Source organism: Lissotriton vulgaris, chromosome 9 (assembly GCF_964263255.1).
Source record: "Lissotriton vulgaris chromosome 9, aLisVul1.2, whole genome shotgun sequence".
Lineage (NCBI taxonomy): Eukaryota > Metazoa > Chordata > Amphibia > Caudata > Salamandridae > Lissotriton > Lissotriton vulgaris.
The window spans coordinates 979,665,395-979,685,631 of record NC_141697.1 but is presented as its reverse complement, the minus strand read 5'-3'; the positions used below and the strand labels follow the sequence as shown (position 1 = coordinate 979,685,631).

The following is a 20,237-nucleotide window of genomic DNA, read 5'->3' as shown; positions in this document are numbered from 1 at the left end:
TGGTAGCATTCAACTGGTTGTTTCTGGTTCATTGCACATTTATCTCCATGATTAGGCTTCCTGAGAAAGTTAGAGATCCTCAACCCTGAAGCATGCCCCAGATCTGATGAGGCTAAACATTAGGGCAGATGCATGTTGGCTCAGAGTGACTGTTTGAGCCATTTCCCTCAAAAATGCCATCTCATTTTGGTTTTTAGATATGCCTAATGTCCCCACGAAAAGTAATACATATACTTGGGAACTGCAAGGTACTTTTAATTGATCTGGATCCCGCCGTTGTCCTGTAGTTTTTATTTAAGAACTCCATCCTGTCCGAGTCCATCAGGAGGGTGAGTCCTCCTTGGTGGCTTGTTCTACCAAGGTGGGGAAAGGTTGGCCTTAATGAAGCATGACTCGTATATGTGAGGGAGGCCTTCTCTTCCCAAAAAATGGTCATCCCTCATGGTTTGGCAGTAGTTCTGGGACGTTTCCCATTTAGACATTTACTTTAACACTCAAATGGGGAAATAGTAAACCTTTTCTTCTCTGAAGATACCAAACTAATTTGCTATTCAGTATAATTTTAGCCCCATTTGTTTAATTTTATTTATGGCAGTATTTTATTGAATTTTTTTAAAACCGCATTTGCTTTTTTATTGTTTTATATTTGGTTTTGTTTTTTAAGATTTTGTTTTGTAATTTACTTTGAAAGTTTATATTTCAATGTTAGTTTTTTTTTTTTTTACTGGTTTGTTTTATTGTTTAACACTTATTTTTAGTAGTATCTTATATTTTTCATTTTAATGGTTAAATAATTGTAAAATTGTAATTGTTTATAATTTTATATGTGGTGCTTGTTTATTAAATGTAAATTACATTATTTTTTTTATTTTAGTAAATTTTTGTAATTTTTATTTTAAAGGTATATATTTATATATTTGTTAATTTTTTCTTGTCATTAATATATTAACATTTTGTGATTTTTAAATATATATCTACTTAGGTAATATTGATATTTTTATATACTGTATTTTTTTCTTGATATTTTTTGTTTCTACATTTTTGTTTTCCAATAATTTTGACTTCGATTTTCCATCATAGAAGCATTAACCTGCTTATTGAGCCAAACTAGCGGAAACCCTGACTGTTCCACTTTTCCTGCATTCATTACAAACGTCAGTGGCAAACATTATTTTCATGACTCTGCAATATACTAAGCCTATTATGTGCTCCACCTTCCACTTGACTCTTGAAATCAAATTACTTAGCAGTTTCCACTCAACTGCGAAGGGCGCATGACATCTAAAGTCTTGGCGCAAAAACATTGTCTGAAAAAGTTAAGTCCCCTTGATATGTTCTGAAACCGGTACCTCTCTTTTTCTTAACGCAAAAACATTGTCACCTATCTGCATGTTGTGTGAAAGTGCACAAGTCATGAGTTCTTCCAGTACAGAATGCCATGGTTTCAAATGAAAAATGGTAATCATGTCATGGTTATTCAAGACCAATTGTGCTGTGATTCTGGGGTCATTCTAAGGTATCGGGGCTTCAAATTAGCTTTTTTTATTGAGAATTTCAGTCTGGCATAATCTCTGGGGAACATTAATTAGAAAATATCCTGTGTCCTTGTGGTGGCTGCATGTGAGCATATGCAAAAATGTCGTTTTTTGCATGGAATTAACTTCAGAATGGTTTCATTATTGCTAAAATCGTTAGTAAAATTCATGCAATGTGACAAAACTGCTAACAATATTCCATGAGTCGTTTGTTCTCTCTTAGCTACGTTAAACCTCTACCAGTCATCAAATCCACTATCTCCTACAGATTCTCCCATACAGTCTGACAACTGGCAATGTAGTGTGTTACTGTTTGTTAGGTTCAGCATTGCTGCTGCTACGATACATATAATAGTGTCCCTAACAATTTCTAGCTTAAAGCTCCATTGTCGAAGACGTTGCTGTCTCCCCGGATTTCAATGTGTGCCCTGAATGAGAACCTCTTGGTTCATTCATCATTTTGAAATTGTCATTTACTTCATTTTGGGGACCCCATGCTAATTTCTGTTTTGTACAAGGCTATCATTTTACCACTTTTGGGTCATATTAATTTCTCTTGGATATACAAAGCAGTAACATCGAAACCTATTCAACTTAGCCACAGGAATTATGGTTTAGACTTAAATGTCTGGAGTACACATCTGTTTGTTATTGCTCAGAAAATGTTTCTGGCAGCATTTTGCCTGAACTTGTTCACAATGTTTTACTCTGTTTTAACATGTAACTACTGAAGAAAAAAAGTCTAAATCCGATTCTACTCGGCATCACCAGGATACATTTTAGCCCATTAGTCAGGTAATAAGCTAGACCGATTACTTCTGAAGACTGGACCAGTGTTATGTGAATGGTCTAAGCAGGATAGCTGCCACTTCACATCCACAAGATAGAAGGTCACACCAAGAACTACTGATATTTTCAGTTTGATCCATTTTTAGGTCTCGCCTAGGCAGCGCTTGCGCTGTCTTTGGAAATCTGAAAGAAACAGGTTAGTATTAGATTCCTTACCTTAGAATATCCCCAGGCGTCAGACTGGATCCGGAAATTTTTGCGTAGCAGTACCCTTGCGCGTCGGTAGGCGTCCTCTGCGGCTCCGCGTCCGGCGTTGTGGGCGCCGTGATGACGTCATCGGAGTACTTAGACGCCGCCTCCGAGTGCTGACGTCAGTTCTTATTATTTCCGCGCCACCAGCGCAGATCCGGAAAAAGAGGTACCTTAGTCACTTTTTGACTAACTTTTTTGAGATCTTTTTGATCATTTCTCGAGTCTTTGCCTCCAATCGGTGCCGATAGGGATGCCAGGTTTTAAGCCTTGTGGGGACTGCGACCGACTGATGTCGGTCACCGACCCTTACCGTCGGTGCCTCCACTGCCTCGGCGTCGATCATGACGTCAAGACCTGCTCCGACTGTCCTGCCTTGAACTCGAAGGCTAGGCGGGAGCGGTCCCGCAAGTGGCTCAAGCTCCGACAGTCGGCCCGCGCCGTGAGAGGTCCCGGTCCGGATGGAGGTCGAGGGACCGGTCGCGGGGGCGGAGCCATCATAGCTCCGTGAGTCGACATCACTCCTCCGGGTCGAATTCGTCGTCAGGCAAGCACAAGATGTCGAAGAGACGTCATCGCTCTTCCGACTCCCCCCGACGCTCGCACGATGAGGCCTGGAGTTTGGGTGACACCGCCCACGCGGCTCCGTCTGAGTAGCGGGCATCGCGACCTTTCCATACACTCCGGTCCCTGGGCAGCAAGCGACGCCGGAGATCGAGCGTTTCCTCATGGCCCTGAATCCCTCTCCTCCCTTAGTTTGGGACTGCGGTCTTCCAACACCGCATGCCTCTTGGGCCGTTACACCCACTCCCTGTGGGAAACGGTCGGGGACGTGCTGCCACAATGCCCGGCGGAGGTCAAGGCTAAACTCGCCCAAGCCCTTGCGGAGGGTCGAGATGCGGCACGTTTCTCCATACGGTGTGGACTGGATACCACCGACTCACTGGGCAGAGCGATGGCAAAGACGGTGGCTATTCATCGCCATGCCTGGTTCAGGTCCGCCAACTTTTCGGCCGATGTCCAGAATACACTCATGGACATGCCGTTTGATGGCCGTTGCCTGTTTGGCGACAAGGCAGACCATGGTCTTGAGCGCTTTAAGGGCTCCAGGGCTACGGCCAAGTCATTGGGTCTCTCGGCCCGCACCAGCAAACGGGTGCCTTTCGCTCCTTTCATAGCCAAGGAAGGGGCGCCCCAACACGTGCTGCCAGCCACGCACCGCAGACTAACATCCAAACCGGTGGCGGCCGTGGAAATCGCTGTGGAGGCGGTCGGGGACAACTGCGAGGTCAGTCCACACCTTCCCCCGCAGCATCCCCCCGACGTCGGTCCGTCAGGTGTCCCCTCCGGCGCCGTCCTCGGGCGGCGCCGTCCCCGATGCCTCCCTCGCTCCGGTTCTGACGTCGGAGCGGCGCCGCAGGGCGCCACTCTCGACGGCGCTTGAGGAGTTTTACTTCAATGAACCGGCCCCATTGGTTGACAACCCTGAATTTCAGGAGATAGGTGATGTGGAGTATTGGGAGGGGTCTGAGGACCCTCTGACCCGAGAGTGTCAGCCTCTAGAGGACTGGACAGGTGACCTTGGGGATGCCAGTGGTCTGGACACCTCGCCAGACACTGGTTTTGTCTCACCTCCTACTGTGACTTCGGAGGAGGGGGCAACCTACAGTGTGGTGTTGATGAGGGCTGCCAAGGCCTTGGGCCTTGAGCTCCCCGTCGCAGCTGTGAGGACTAACCTCCTCACTGAGGTCCTTAAACCACAGTCATGCCCGACAGAGCCTCTGCTGCCGTTTAATGAGGCCTTGACCGACGTTCTTTTGGGCACTTGGTCCAAACCCGCTACGGGTTTGCCCGTATATAGGAACGTGGCCAGACGCCACCGCCCGGCCCCGGGCGACCCAGTTTTCCTGTCCACCAACCCCACCCCCGAGAGCCTGGTCATCCAGGCGTCCACTTCCCAGACCGCATTCCCGTCGGCCCCGCCGGACAGGGAATCCAAGAGGTGCGAGATGTACGGTAAAAAGGTCTTCTCCTCCCTTAGTCTGGGACTGCGGTCTTCCAACACCGCTTGCCTCTTGGGCCGCTACACCCACTCTCTGTGGGATACAGTCGCGGAATTGCTGCCAGAGTGTCCGTTGGAATTACGGGCCAAGCTCGGCCAAGCCCTTCTGGAGGACCGGGATGCAGCCAGATATTCTATCCGGTGTGGGCTGGATACCACCGACTCACAAGGTAGAGCGATGGCAACAACGGTGGCAATTAGACGCCACGCCTGGTTGAGGTCCGCCAACTTTTCGGCTGATGTCCAAAACACCTTGATGGACATGCCGTTTGATGGCCGTCGCCTTTTGGGCCACAAGGCAGACCATGCGCTTGAGCGCTTTAAGGACTCCAGGGCTACGGCCAAGTCCTTGGGCCTCTCGGCCCGCGCCAGCAAACAGGTGCCTTTCGCGGCCAAGGAAGGGGCGACCCCACGCGTGCTGCCAGCCACACGCCGCAGACTACCATCCAGCGCGGTGGCGGCCGTGGAAATCGCCGTGGAGGCGGTCGGGGACAACGGCGAGGCCAGTCCACACCCTCCCCCGCAGCATCCGCCTCAAAACCCTCCTAGTCCGTGCTTTCAGGCCCATGTGACGCCAGTGGGGGGCAGGGTTCGCCATTACCACTCCCACTGGCGCACTGTCACATCGGACAGGTGGGTGCTGCAAATCGTCTGAAGGGGCTACTCCCTCCCCTTGGAGACGACCCCTCAAGCCATGCTACCGCAATACCACCGCGTATCGGGGGATCATCTGCGGCTTCTGCAGGAGAAAGTTATGGCCCTCCTGCCCAAGGGCGCCATCGAGCGCGTTCCTGGGCCAGAAGTAGGGTGTGGTTGCTACTCCCACTACTTTCTGGTACCCAAGAAGGGTAAAGGGGGCCTACGCCCTATCTAGGACCTATGGTACGTCAACGGCTTCCTCCGGAAGGAGAAGTTCAAGATGCTGACACTGGCTCAGGTCTTAGCTGCCCTTGACCCAGGAGATTGGATGGTAGCGTCGGACTTGCAGGACGCTTATTTCCACATCCCCGTCCTGCCGGCCCACCGGCGCTACCTGCGGTTCACGGTAGGCCACGAGCACTTTCAGTTTACTGTGCTCCCCTTCGGCCTTACCAGCGCCCCACGGCTGTTCACGAAAGTGATGGCGGTGGTCGCAGCTCATCTGCGCAGGTTAGGGGTTTCAGTCTTCCTCTACCTCGACGACTGGTTGTTGAAGGCGGGCTCGCCCCAGACAGTCGTCAGCCACCTCCAGACGACGGCAGACCTCCTGCACCAGCTGGGGTTCTCCATCAATGTGCCGAAGTCACACTTGTGCCCCTCTCAGAAGCTCCTCTTCATCGGAGCGGTTCTCAACTCGACACAGTTTCGGGTTTACCCCCTCTTCCCCCCCCCACCCCGAACAGCGGGTTCAGGATATACAGGCTCTGATTCCGATTTTCAGCCTTTAGCCCGAGTGTCGGTCAGGTTAACACTGCAGCTTCTGGGGCTGATGGCCTCCTGCATCCTTCTGGTGCATCACGCCCGTTGCGGATGCGGGCTCTGCAGTGGGACCTGAAGTTTCAGTGGGCCCAGCATCAGGGCAACCTGTCCGACCATGTCCTGATCTCGGAGGGCACTGCGAGACAGCTGCAGTGGTGGCTCACGGACCGCTGCTGTGGTGGCTCACGGACCGCGATTGGGTCAGCGGCAGATCCCTCTCCATCCCCAACCAGGGTACATAGTTTTGACAGATGCGTCGCTCCAGGGCTGGAGAGGCCACATGGGATAGGCGGAGATCAGAGGCCTCTGGTCTCCGGCGGAGTCCCGGCTCCATATCAACCTTTTGGAGCTGCGGGCGATTCGTCTAGCACTGAAGGCATTCCTCCCCTCTGTCCGGGGGAGTGTAGTGGAGAAGTGTGGCTCAATGATTAGAGCGACAGACCCTGATGCAGAGGTCTAGCCCGGGACCAGGGTTCAATTCCCCGCCTCAGCGGGTCTTGGGCTCAAAATTTCCACGGACCTGATAATTCTCGCCTCGGTGCCTATTCCAATCATGGAGTCCCACTCTGCAACTCTGGGCAATAGCTTGCTTAATCTCCACAACGGCCCTCACAACGCTAAGGATGCCTGGCCTCCACCTTGGGGGTGCCCAGGAGTGGACGCCTCACAGGGAAAGCCAGGATGGGTTCCACAGCGGTATTCGTACAAGCGCCTTGAGACCCTTGGTGGTGAGTAGTGTGCTATGCAAGTATCCATTTTTTAGTGCAAGTGTTCACGGACAACACCACCACCATGTGGTACTGCAACAAACAGGGCGTGGTGGGGTCGTTGACCTTCTGCCAGGAGGCTCTGCGCCTCTGGCAGTGGCTGGAACATCAGGGCGTGACCCTGGTGGTTCAACACCTGGCAGGTTCTCTGAACTCAGCCGCCGGTGCATGATGGATCAAGAATGGCGTCTGAACTCGGACGTGGCGCAAGGCCTCTTTCTGCAGTGGGGAGAGCCTTGGTTAGATCTATTCGCCACCGAAGAGAACGCGCAATGTCATCAGTTCTACGCGTTGGAATTTCCTAGGTGGCACTCGCTCGGAGACGTTTTTCGTTGCGAGTGGAGTTGCGGTCTGTTGTACACCTTTTCGCCTATACCACTTCTGCCCAGAGTGCTGAAGAAGATCAAACGCGACCGGGCCCAAGTCATCCTTGTGGCTCCGGACTGGGCACGAAAGTACTGGTGTCCCGAGCTACTCAGTATGTCAGTCGATCCCCCGGTTCTGTGGTAGGGGATCTCTGTGTATAGTCATAATCTAGTGAATAGTCCCGCCCATGTGCGTGGACCCCGGCAATCAAAAATAATCTCTTAAGTTGTCAAAATCATGCAGAAACTGCAAAGACACTTAAGAGAGAATTTAAAGACAAATAATGCAGCCTATATCCACAGGCTACACTGTCCAGTACTTCAACTAGAATTCCACCAAAAAACACCACACATAATACATCCAGCCCAGTTTCTACCATAGAGAAACTTGCCTCCACCGTTTATAAGACTCTGGAATGATAGAGAGGAAGGCATGGACAGACAAGCCTCATAGGCTGCCATTATGTGGCTTAAATAGGATACTGTGCCTTTAAGAGAGCCTTCTAGAACTTTCTCCCAGTATCCCAGAATGCATAGCAGGTCCCTCTACTTGCAGTTCTTTTTTCCGGCTCCTGCTAACAGGACCCTGGCATTGAGCTCTCCCTTGTTTCAAGGGTTTATTGGATATTTTGGCACTTTTGTGTTTTAAAAGTGTTTCAGTTTACTTCTTGGTGTTCTCCTTCTCTTTTGTGTGTTGGTTCAGGCGTTTTAGGGCTCTAAAATGCCTGGTCTTTTTGATAAGTGTCCAGCATGTGGGAGGAAGAAGGCCAAGAGTGATCCACACGACGTCTGCATCGTCTGTCTCCCTGAGGATCATGTCCCTGAGGACTGTCATCTGCCAGCAGTTTACTGCTCGGACTCCGAGGGACAGGATGAAGATTAGGCTTTCTGGCCTGGAGGAGAGACGTCTGTAGGCTGCAGGTGGGTCTGGGCAGGCTGGGAAGGTTCCCTCTGCCTCTGCTGAGGCCTCTGGGGGGCTCCCCAGAGGCAGGAAGTCCAGCAAGCGATCCCGGTCTCCGTCGACGTCGATTGCATCGACGACGACGTCGAGAGGGATGACGGCGGTGTGGTCCCCTTCTCTCCGGGTCGAGACGGCGTGACGGCTCGACGTCGAAGGGCCTGGAGAGGTCTCCGTCGAAGCCACCGTCGACGTCATCGTCATAGTCTACGTCGGAGTCTTCCTATCGACGTCGGAGACGAAGTGACAAGCATCGGCGCTCGCCGTCGAGGCGTCGCCGCCGATCGCCGTCGAAGCACCGGTCGGCGTCGAGGGGCTCCTCGACGTCGAGGGCATCGAGAAGAAGGAATCGACGCTCGTCGTCGAGGACGGAACGTTCGACGTTGCGGAGGCGGCGTACAACGTCGCGAAGGAAGAGGTCGACGTCGAGGGGTCGGCGTTCGACGTCGAAGAAGAGGAGGTCGACGTCGCGGAGGCGGCGTTCGACGCCGGAGTCGCGGAGGCGACGTTCAACGCTGGAAAAAGCGACGCTCAGCGTCGAGAAGAAAGAGGTCGGCGTCTAGGAGTCGTTCTGCCTCTCCAAAACGGCGCAAGAGGGATTCTGGTCCCAGAAGTCAGACTGCTTCTAGTGGAGGGCGCAAGAGGAAGCGATCACCTGCTGAAGGGGCTGGATCTCAGCCCCCTTCGCCTAAGGGGTCACCTGGCTTGGTGTACTCAGAGGTGTACACGCCATCTCGGCCTCGGTCGCCACCTCCACCTGTTCCTAAAGAGGATCCTCCACCCAACCCTCCGCTTCCATCAGGCGACCCACCGCCACCAGTTCCTCCGCATGGGCCCGCCCCGCAGCCGAGGGTTCCTCCGCCGAGGTCCACTTCGCTGCCGTCTTTGCCTGTACCTCCTAAGGGGACCCCAAAACCTAAACCCCGAGAGGAACCAAGGAAGACCCCACCACGGAAACCGGTGGGACAGCCACAGGCTGGCAGAAGGGAAAGATCGCGACACAGATCGTCCACGCGGTCGAGACGCCGCCATAGGAGGCGCGAATCTAGCTCCCACACAAGGTCCTCTGGTACCAGGGACTATTCTCCTACCTTGTCGGAGTCACCGGACACGAGGTTGTCCCCGATTGATGACCTGGTGGCGTTCCATGATGTCCTTTTAAGGGGCGCTGCGAAGTAGGGCATATCCTTGATGGTGCCTACCCCTAAGACTTCAGTCATTTTTGAGACATTTTATCAGAAACACCTGTCTCGTCCACTCCTGCCTCTGGTGCCGGGCCTGGAGGAACCGGCTATGGCCCTTTTTCTCACCCCTGCGGTGACGAAGGTGGCTCCATCGAGGTTGCTGAAAAAGTACCGGGCTCCCGATTCGGACCCAGCCTTTCTGAGGGCGGAACCCCCTCCGCACTCTGTAATTGTGACGGCGGCCCGCAAACAACATGCCACCACCCCGTCATCCACGGTTCCCCCGGATAAGGAGTCCAGATGGATGGATTCGGCAGGGAGGAAAGTGTGTGGAACATCGGCTACCTCCATGAAGGCTGCGAGTGCCACGGCGCTGTTGGGCCGCTACGACCGCGCCCTCTGGGACTCCCTCGAGCAGTTTGCGGAGCACTTACCTCGCGAGAAGCGCGAGGACTTCCAAGAAGTGCTGAATGAAGGGATGCTGGTGGCGAACCAGATTTTGGTATCACGAGTATAGAGGAGTAATGAAGCGTTGCGCTGTCATCCTATAGTAGGTGCCACTCACTTGTAAAATTTGAAGCATTTATTTTCCTTTGTAGGATTCTGGATGTTCGAGTGAATTAATTAGTCTGGCCCGCTATGCTTATTCGGGCCGGAATGGTTTCTGACCGCAGCCTCTTTTTTTCTTCTTTTAAAGATGGTGCTGTCCTACCACGGCGGGGCCGCCGTGCGATAATAGTCTTAAACAAATGCCCTGAAGCTTTGTAGGACGCACACTGCAGCGGGCCCCGGATAAAGAACGCCCCAACAAGCGGGAAGGCCTAATGAAAACAGTGGAAGAGCCTAATAAGGGGTGTAATGCGCCACCCACATGTTATTAGCTGCCTCTGATGAGAGACGGGAGGTCTCGAAACGCGTAAGGCAGTACAAGATGACATCTGCTTGCAAGAGTGAATAGTCAACGGCAACCAGAGGGGGGCCCGCTGCAGTGTGCGTCCTACAAAGCTTCAGGGCATTTGTTAAAGAATGAATATATATATATATATATATATATATATATATATATATATATATATATATATATATATATATATATATATATATATATATATATATATATAATCCAACCTTGCCTTGCTGCTTCAATCACCTTGAAAAAGACCAGCGTGGACCACAATTTCTTCAGTGCGTTATTTTATTTTGCCAACGCCGCCATGACGCGTTTCGGGAGATCCCTCCCTTGATCACATGACATCTCATTGCTTTTTCGTGTCCCTTTTAAAGTGCTAGTGCAGACATAGAAAAAATACTTATTGCTTATATGTCCTTTCAATTTCATCAGAATCAGCAAAAATGCATAATTTTTCATCCATTTTGGGAAAACTTTCCAAACATGATACAATTATTGTGTTCAATGAAATTATAACGGAATAAATGCAGTAAAAAGACATAAAGGTATTCTACTATGTCTAAAAACAGCCTATAACCTAAGTGAGAAAATAAATAAGTAAATGTGCAAACCTGTGATAGTACAAATACAACAATCCTATCATCGCATGAGCAAGATTATTATACAAAGTGACTTGTGCTTGGTTCTTTTGAAATACAGTGTAAAGGACAATGGGGCATCAATACTACATTATTATTTTATCAAGGATCGATTCAGTAAAAACATTATTAATAACTAGAAATATCAAATATTTTCTATACAATAATCCTTAAAATCTAACCCTTAGTCAATAAAATATATAAATAGTAATGTCCTAAATTCCTCCTCACTAATTAAAAGAACAGTAACAGTAGAGAAAATGAATCCAATATTGCACAATTGCTTTTGTTGTATGTCCAACTACTCCGGCTCTGTTCTCAGTTTCTAATCCGACCAGTATGCGTATAAATATCCTTACATCATAATGTTCTCATCTATCATTAAAAGATAAATACACATCTAGATCTTCATTATATGTACACACTAGTTGAAAAACAGTTAAAAGAATTCATTGCAGCACGGTATATAGATCCTCTGTGTTATTCAAACCCTTAGGGTGCTTGGAGTCAAATCTTAATATATATGATGTTTCAAAACTCCTTAGTCTGGCCTCCCTATTACCACCTCTCTTAGTAGGAAGCATGGCTTCAATCACAAAGTATTTTAGCAATTTAGGGTCGCTGTTGTAACTTTGTTTGAAATGTCTGGCTACCGGGTACCTTTCCTCATTGTTACAAATAGCTCGGATGTGTTGCAAGATCCTTTTGTGTGCTGGCAATTTTGTGCTCCCTATATATTTCAGATTGCAACTACAGGTGAGCACATAGACGGCATATTCAGTTTTGCACGTCAAATGTAAATTAATTTTGTCAATGCCAGGGTCAAAGGCTGTTTTGTAACTGGTAGTGTTTTCTCCATATTGACATGCCTTGCACACAGAGCATTTGAAAAAGCCCTTTCTTGCCCTTAACCAGCTATTCTTAGGCCTGGCCTCTATGCTACTTCTTGCCAATGAGGACCCCATACTGTTTGTCTTTCTAAATGACACCAAAGGATTCAAAGGTAAGGCTTCTCCTATTATAGGGTCACTTTTGATAATGGGCCAATTTTTTCTAACAATTCCTCTAATTTTCTTTTCTTGTCTGGAAAAGTTAAGAATGAGCCTAACTGGGTCCTCCGGTCCAGTTTTTTCTCTGTTTGTTTTTGTATTCCAGCAGATCCTTTCTGCACAGTGATTTTGATTTATTAATAGCTGACTCTATCACCTCGGAGCTGTACCCTCTGTTAAGAAACCTGTTCTTACATTCTTGTTGTTTATTCTTACAATCTTCTTCTTCACTGCAAATCCGTCTTATACGGAGCATCTCGTCGTACGGTATGCTCCTAATTAAGTGGGATGGATGAGGACTAGAGGCATGCAAGTATTGCCTGCCGTGGGTTTCTGGTACAAGGAAGTAGTCAGTTTATCCCCTTCCACTTTGATCTGTACATGGAGAAAGGTTGGATGGGGGAGTATAGAACAGGATTTATTCAGGTGGCCTCCCCAGTCGGTTCAGATGCCGGCGTTGAAGCATCAACGGACAGAGCGGTGCTTCACTCTTCTCCTGAGCCGTTGCCAGGTGGGGTGAGGTCTTCACATCTTACAAGCTTTGTGAACGACATAGCTTTAAGAAACCAGACAAGACTCTTCACCTAGAAACTGCATGTGACTTAAGTACTTGTCTGAGAACTGTGTTTCTTAGCTCTCACTTATTATTATTTCTTTTATATATGCAGTAGCATTTCTTTGTTGTGAGGTCCTGAAGAAAGCAAGGACGCCTATGTCCACATATTGCTGAAACATGTCGACCTGGTTCCACATCTAGACAGCGCATTTCTTAAACTGTCTGAGCACAAGATTTTTAATATTGGTGGAGTGAGTATCACCTGAATAAATCCTGTTCTATACTCCCTCATCCAATTTTATACACTTTTTCTACATTATTTGCACTTTATTTTCCCTGCACTGCACTCCCCCAGTCACACCACACTTCACCACTTATTGGCCTTGAGAAGTGGTATACCATACCACTGCTCTTTCAGTAGAAGAGATCTATCCCACATCTCGGTCTCTTTCTGCATGAAAAGAATACATCTATGTGGATGGTTTTGGAAGACTCCCAGATGATGAAGGGCGGTTCCGAGTGGTGACTGATGGGTATCTCTGACCATCTACTAGGATGTCATTGAATACCGTTTCTATAGGTTAGTACAGGGGCCCTTTGTTGTCTGTTTGAATTTCCCACACTTTTCTTTCTTAGACCCTTTGGTACTCTTGTGTTGTTCTCGATCGAGAAAGGTTGCCATAGACTTACTAATTTCAGCTGTAAAATGAAGATTAACTGTATTATCATTCAACTTTTCAATGAACTCTGATGCGCTTGTTAGATCTCCGTCCCAAATTATAAACAAATAGTCAATATACCGCAACCATGTAATAACACTCCTGTTATATGCTTGCTCATGCTGCTGCCTGAGGACCAGCTCCTCCCACCAACCCATAAACAAACCGGCGTAACTGGGGGAGAAGCTGGCCCCCATAGCAATACCCTGCATCTGCTGATACATTTTGCCATCAAATAGGAAAAAATTATCAAGACAGAACTGAAGCATTTTGACAATCATTTTGGAGTGCTGAGCAAAGGATATGGGCCTATTGGCCAGGAAATACTCTACAGCTCTTAGGCCGTCTTGGTTCTTGATACATGAATATAAACTCGAAACATCGAGTGCCAACATTAAAGAGGATGGTTGCCATTTAATGTGTTGGATTTTGTTTAGGAAGTCACTCGGGTCCTGCACAAAGGATTTAAGGCCCTTGACATAGTCCTGTAAAAATAAATCTATATATCTAGATAGGTTCTCTAACAGGCCATATATATATATATATATATATATATTGTTTACCAATCCATTTCCCTCTGATTCAAGGAAGGCACTGACACCGTGGCTTTAACTCAAGGAAAGTTTTTTAATCCGACATGCTGCACAGACGCGTTTCGGCGGAAGCCTCCGCCTTGCTCATATATATATATCCAGCCAGCCCGCCCGCCCGCCACGGGGCAGAGCGGCCGCTTCTGCCCATGCTTTTTCTCCCGACTTTCACTCTCTGTTCATGGCCCCCACCCGTCCCTCGCTGCGCACCCGCGGCTGCTTGACTCACCTCATCCGCCGCTCCTCCCCGTGCTGCTGTGTTTACCACTCCCCTGCTTCTCGCCGCTTGTCCGCTACCTCATCCGCCGCTCCTCCCCACGCTGCCACTGCTCCTCCGCTTCTCGACGCTCATGACCGCTTGTCCTCCGCAGCTCCTCTCCGCGCTCATGTCCTCCGCTCTTCCTGTTGCTCGTAAACGCAGCTTCTCCCCGCGCTCCCGATGTCATCACGCAGACGTTGCGGCCGGCGCTACTTTTTAGGGACTACTTTATTTTTATTCGTAAATGTTTTAAATAACATATATTTTTAATTTTTATATCGCCTATGTCCTTCTGCTTGCCCTGAGGTTTTTATATATGTCTTGGGTGTTTAGATTGGTGGTGTACTTTTCGAGTTTACCTGGCTCAAAGGTCAGACTTCTCTCTTTATAATATTAGTGGCACTGTACACCTTTGAAGAAAACTCCCAGGGGGTCACAGTCATAAGTATGTTGTTTTACTAAAACAAACTCATTTTGGGAGTTTGTTTCTGAAAAACAAAAAGATTTGGTGAGCATCCGCTAGAAACGTGATTGCTCCTCCTTAAAATTGCCTTCACATCAGCCACCTTGATGACTGCCCCAGTGATGGCACAGAGCTCACTCGAGGGCTGACGGTGGTCGGGCAGTATGGCAAGTGGTAATCCAAAAGGTTGGCGGATGTAATCTCCACCATTACCCTGACGATCGGTGGGCCGCCCGCCAAACAATAAATCAGGCCGTTATTAATTTACCTGCATTATCAAGACGTGCTGCTAAAGGGAGAGCCAAATAGCCAAGAAAAACACAGGTTAACTAAAATGTACAATTTAAAATGCATTCTATACCTAAGCATGTCTATCATTTTAAGCCAGTTGGCTGTCCAACAACGCTCGTCACCCCATTAAGAAGGGGTGGAGCATGATGTCAGCATCACTTTCAAAAGGTGGCATGGTCAGCTGAACAGAGAGACAAATAAAAAAGGATATAGATGTTAATGAAAATAGCTGGTAAAAATAAGTACATGGCCTTGTACAATGATCAGTGTAAAACAAAGTAGTTCAATCTTACAGCCTAAACTTCCATATGAAGCAAAATAACACTCCTCCGCTATGCATGCAGAAAAATATACTAAGCGACTATGACCTCTAGGACCCTGACTCAGTTACAGTGTGACAAAGTTGTTTCAGCATAACATTAGCAGGAGGTCTCTAAAATAAACATTAGCTTCACCTTCACGAGATGTTAAACCCATCCGCAACATGTGGCTTTTGATCGACCTTCACTTCTAATGAGGTACATGATATAGTGCAAGGATCCACAAGCTAATAAATCACCCTATCAACAAAGGCTGTTTCTTGGACACTCACTCCAGGACATGGGCAAGTAAAATTGGTTTATTTACCAAGTAGTTGGCAAATAAACCAGCTTTCTCTCCACTGATCCTAGTAATGTTTTTGCCTATCTGTCCAGTTCTGTGAGTATAGTGACTGGACATCTTTAACATGATAGTAAATTAGCTTCCTGACCTAAAAACTACTGAAGAAAGCTACCCCTCTATTAGACTGTAAGTAAAAGATCTACATGTCAGCGGTCTAACAACATCACCCCAAGAGATAGTGCTAGCAGCATTGCTGCTGAAACTCTTTTCCACTCACCTCCTAAACTACTTTTCTTAGCACACACGATTGATCTTCAGAGTAAGTGTAATCATACCTGGCCGACTTACAGTGCATTCACTGTACTGTTGTAATAAATGAAGGAAATAGCAGAAAAATAAACTAGTCTCCGCTTTAAATCACACATCTGCTGATGGCTTTCTTCCCATCTTCGTCAGGATAGTTGAAGTAGCAAATACGTCACTCATCAAAGACACAAATAGGCCTGTCTGTCCCAGGCCCAATTTAATGCAGCTACTGGGGGCGTCCTGAATAAGATAGAGATTTCTACGTTTATATCTGAAAGATGGTGTACTTCCCTGTCCTTGGCCAATGTTGCTTGTAGAAGTGGCACGTGTAAGGCAATGTGCAGAGGGTAAAAAGATGGAGAAAATGCGGCAAACTCCAGCAAGATAGTGCTTCTTTCAGAGGTGTCCTTATGCCTGTGGTTTCATGGGATTGGCTCAGGCCCAGGAAAAAAGTATTGTGTGACACCCTGGTTTTTATTTTTTTTACAGGAGCCTTTCCAACATGAGTCGCTACTGCTTGACCGTAAGGAACACAAGCTGACGAGGGCAGAGAAGAAAGCTGCAAAAAGAAGCTACGAGGAGGAGAAGCGTGCCTCTGTCCCATACACACGACCTTCTTATGCCCAGTACTACCCAGCTTTGGATCAGCATCTAACCAACATCCCTGCATTCAGTCAGAGAAACTGGTGAGTTTTGTGAGGTGCCTTTGGGAGGGAATCATTTTCTTCAGCCACATGAATGAGCAAGAGCCATGGGTGGTCATTGTAAGGCAGAGGGACCTCCTCGACTTCATCCATATAAAACGATAAATAAAATCAGAGATTAACTGTAGTGAGCAGGTGGCCCTTGATTTCAGCCCCATGAACTTCAAGACATAGATGCAGGAATGTCTGACTTTAGTGACTAAAATCAGGTAAAGGTCTGTGTGCTACAAGATGTTATCAGCCAAAGATGCTGCTAAGTGGTCGTAGATGTTCTGCCTAGTACAGACCTTTTTATTACAATCTACTGTTGTGGGTACTAACAGTGCATACATGTATACTTGCATACAAAGATTCAGCATAATAATATTATGTCTCCCATTAAGGGTATGCATCTTTCTATTACTCTTAGATCATACATCAGGTCTGATGTTACTGCAATGCTATTTTCCTGTATGCGCCATGTTTTTTTTAAAATTAAAGGTACATTTAAGGCCACCATATTTACCCTAAGGGATTGTCATGCTTGATGTCTGGATTTCATATTATCTCCGGTACCATATCCTTGAAAGTCAGAATAGCGATGTGATCAATGCCCTTCATTCTCTTTACTCCTAAAGTCTCAAAGTTCTTAAATGCTGCTTTCCAATTGACCTCTTTCACGTTTTTTTTGTTGCAATAATTGTTGATATAAGTTTTTAAGAGTTACAAATCATAACATGAATACAATTTAGCAGTATATAAAATAACAAAACCACAGGTTCCTTCTTAACATATTCTCATAATACAAGCATCATAGGTCTTAAGTGTATTTGCTCACACAAATGGATGTAGTAATCTATCTTTACATGCAATCTGATCAAATCTAAGATAATAGTTGAAAGTAGCCTAGGATTTACCCCCATGTGGGCCAGTACAAAATGTAAAAATATATAGGCTACAGCATTGTCTATATTTACCCTTTGTGGTCATGGGTGGCGGTAGCTAAAGCAAGTTCAATAAGAAAGCTGTACTACAGACCATGTTCCTTATCAGAGTGTAAGAAAGGGTTCCCCATACCATTTCTTAATAAGCTATTTGTTCATTAAATATATAATCAATCACTCATAGTTCACCTCCCACACACTTAAACATGTTCTGCAGAATGGCTAAACAAGTCAACACTATTGTGGTTCCTTTCATGGCTGACAGGGTTGACCAAATGCCCCTCCAACTGTGACGGATCCCCTTGCAGCCCCAGAGGAGGTGTACAATGTTGCACCCTGTTTATTTACAAAACCTGCCATCTGAATGTGCAAGTGTTCACATTTTGTGTAGACTAATCATTTTCTAAAACCAATTAAGGAAGATATTATTGTTAGAAAATGTAAGTCTCAACTCCCTCAATTGTCGTTCATAAGGCTCTTGAAGCAATGACCATTCATTCATCAGATAATTCAGTGCAAAGTATAGTGTGCCAAGTATGCTTCCCCGCCAGTGAGGTAGAGGTAGAAATCATATAGTCAGTGATTAAGCTGTACAAGTCGATAGCACTTCTTTACAGCTCCCAAAGTTTTCGAAGGTTGTCCTCCGCATTGATTTTAGTACTGTTTCGAAATGTACTCAGTCTGGCGCGAAAGCAATGATTTATTCGGCTCTACTGTCATAAGTGTTTGGAATTAAGATGATATTCATTGTTAATGTCTTGCTTGACTCAAGCTTGCCCATATTATTAAAATGTTATACTTGAGAGATTCTTCCATAGTGACCAGAGAAACTGGGACACCACCCACCTGCAGACCCTGTCATACCAGAGTGAAGAAGATGTACCAGCAGATCAATCTTGAGTAGTCAGTGTGCATTTTTCCAGATGTGTTGTAAGGGAAGCACCATTGGGTTATCACTAAAAGAACAATTGGGTTAGTGTTTGTATAAAGCATCTAGAGTGAGGTCTCTACCCTGAAAATGACATTTTCAGGGTAGAGATGACATTTCATGATCACCAAAGTGGAGGCTCAAGTGTACTTGTGTTAAAGTAAAGTTGTGTTAAAGTAAATCAGCTGAGACAGCTGATCGGCCAACTAATGTGATAGTATTTTTTAGCAAAATGTAACCCATCCTATTCCATATGCGCATATAATTTCTACATTTTAAGTTCTAGTCTCATGTTTCCCAAAAGGAAGCCTTTCATAACTGTTTCAATTTGTTGTAAAAACAACTTCTGACCAGCACAGTACATTTCCAGGAAATAATTAAATTGCCGGCCCCCGCCATCTTAACACCCAGAACCCTTTCTCATATTGAAAGATAGAGCTGGTTGGAAATCTCATTGTGTTTGACTAAGTAATAGGAGAATATTGTCCTCCGCTAAATTTTCTAGTCCCCCAGAAAGGATACCAGGGTACCAAAACTGTTTGGGAACCCAGTTTGCTAGGAAACAAGCTGTATTGTCACGAGTTGTACTCTGAAACAACAGCACTACCTCACAATTGTTCCAATTTATTTGATACCCCTGAAAATCAAAAAAAAGTCTTCTGTCACTGACGGTTGGTAGAGAAGAGTCCGGTCCAAAAAAGTCCTCAACATGGCAATAAAAGAAAATCAAGGCCTCGAGGAGACCTGCCCTTAATGGAATACCTTTTACTACAGGTGTTGGCCTTGTAGTGTAGTTCCTATTTTCCCAATAGGCTCTGCGCTTTGGAATAACATAAACAGCAGTGTAGACGTAGGACTGAGGTCATCTAGGTCTCTACTGACTATGTTAAACTTAATTTAGGTTTGCGCCAGGTAGCTCATAGGTCTCTGGAAACTTTCTTGAATGAATAGGGAGGGACAAGCTTTCCTGGCTCAGACAAGAAGGGATTCAGTTTCCGACAACTGCATAAACATGACAACTTTGCTCCCTCAGAATAAGAGTGTATCTCTAGAGTCGTGTGAAAACAATAGACAGCTATTTCACTCAGTCAGCAGTGCATACTTAGTTTCACCAGAGTGCAGAGAAATAGAGAGACAGGCGTTTTTTTTCAATAAAAAGGTGTTATTTATTGAGCAGTCTTCTTTCTCATGCAAGAGAAGTGAATTGCCACAATTGCAATACGTAAAGTAAAGTGTGTACAGTAAAAGTAGTATTATGAAATAATACTGTAAAAGCATTGATATGGTTTCTTAGCCATATGATACCTTAAATTGAATAAAATATATACATACATAAATACATTGACTAACTTGCTCAACTGGTGCTTCTAACTAAGCCTACCCCGGTGTACCTGACCTAAGCCTAATACGTGGGAGGGGATGAGTAAGTAGCAGTTTTTAAGTTAAGTTGGTTAAGATAATTTTGCCAAGAATCTGTATCAAGAATTCTCTTAAGGGTTTAGTCAGCTCCGTACCTTGGTAATAGAATGTGGGTGGTCTGGTATCGCTTTCCTCAGGACTCGATATTCCAGCAACCCGCAAGGGTAGGCTGGAAACACCGGAGCTGGATTTTCTCGGCTGGAGAAAAAGACAGCGTCTCTCTCAGTGCGTCAAACAGGAGGGGCGGCTTCCGTGGGCACTCGCATCAGCTGGGCTCTCGGGCAAGTAGATGGCCGCTCTGCTCCAAACCACCGTGTGTTTGCTTAAGGCAACCGTCGGTATTTTATACCTGGAAGGTGCCGGGTTTGACGTAAGGTTGGACATAAGACGTCACTAAGAACTAACAGTTCTCTTCTGGACTTCAGGAGTTCTTGTTCAAATCAAAACAAAAGCAGGAGGGTTTTCCCGGGCTGCTGGAGGCTTGGTTTGTTTAAAGAACACGTTGTGCTTTC

The 20,237-nt window shown here is 46.7% G+C and overlaps 1 protein-coding gene across 2 annotated transcripts in view; it reads left to right on the top strand.

Moving 5' to 3' along the window:
• Positions 1 to 20,237, top strand: part of RAD54L2 (RAD54 like 2) — a 1,034,525-nt gene that overhangs the window by 822,647 nt on the left and 191,641 nt on the right. For both annotated transcript variants that reach the window (XM_086938836.1, XM_086938837.1), the window contains exon 18: positions 16,241 to 16,437. In XM_086938836.1, the coding sequence (XP_086794962.1) occupies positions 16,241 to 16,437 (197 nt within the window). The remainder of the gene's footprint in view (positions 1 to 16,240; positions 16,438 to 20,237) is intronic.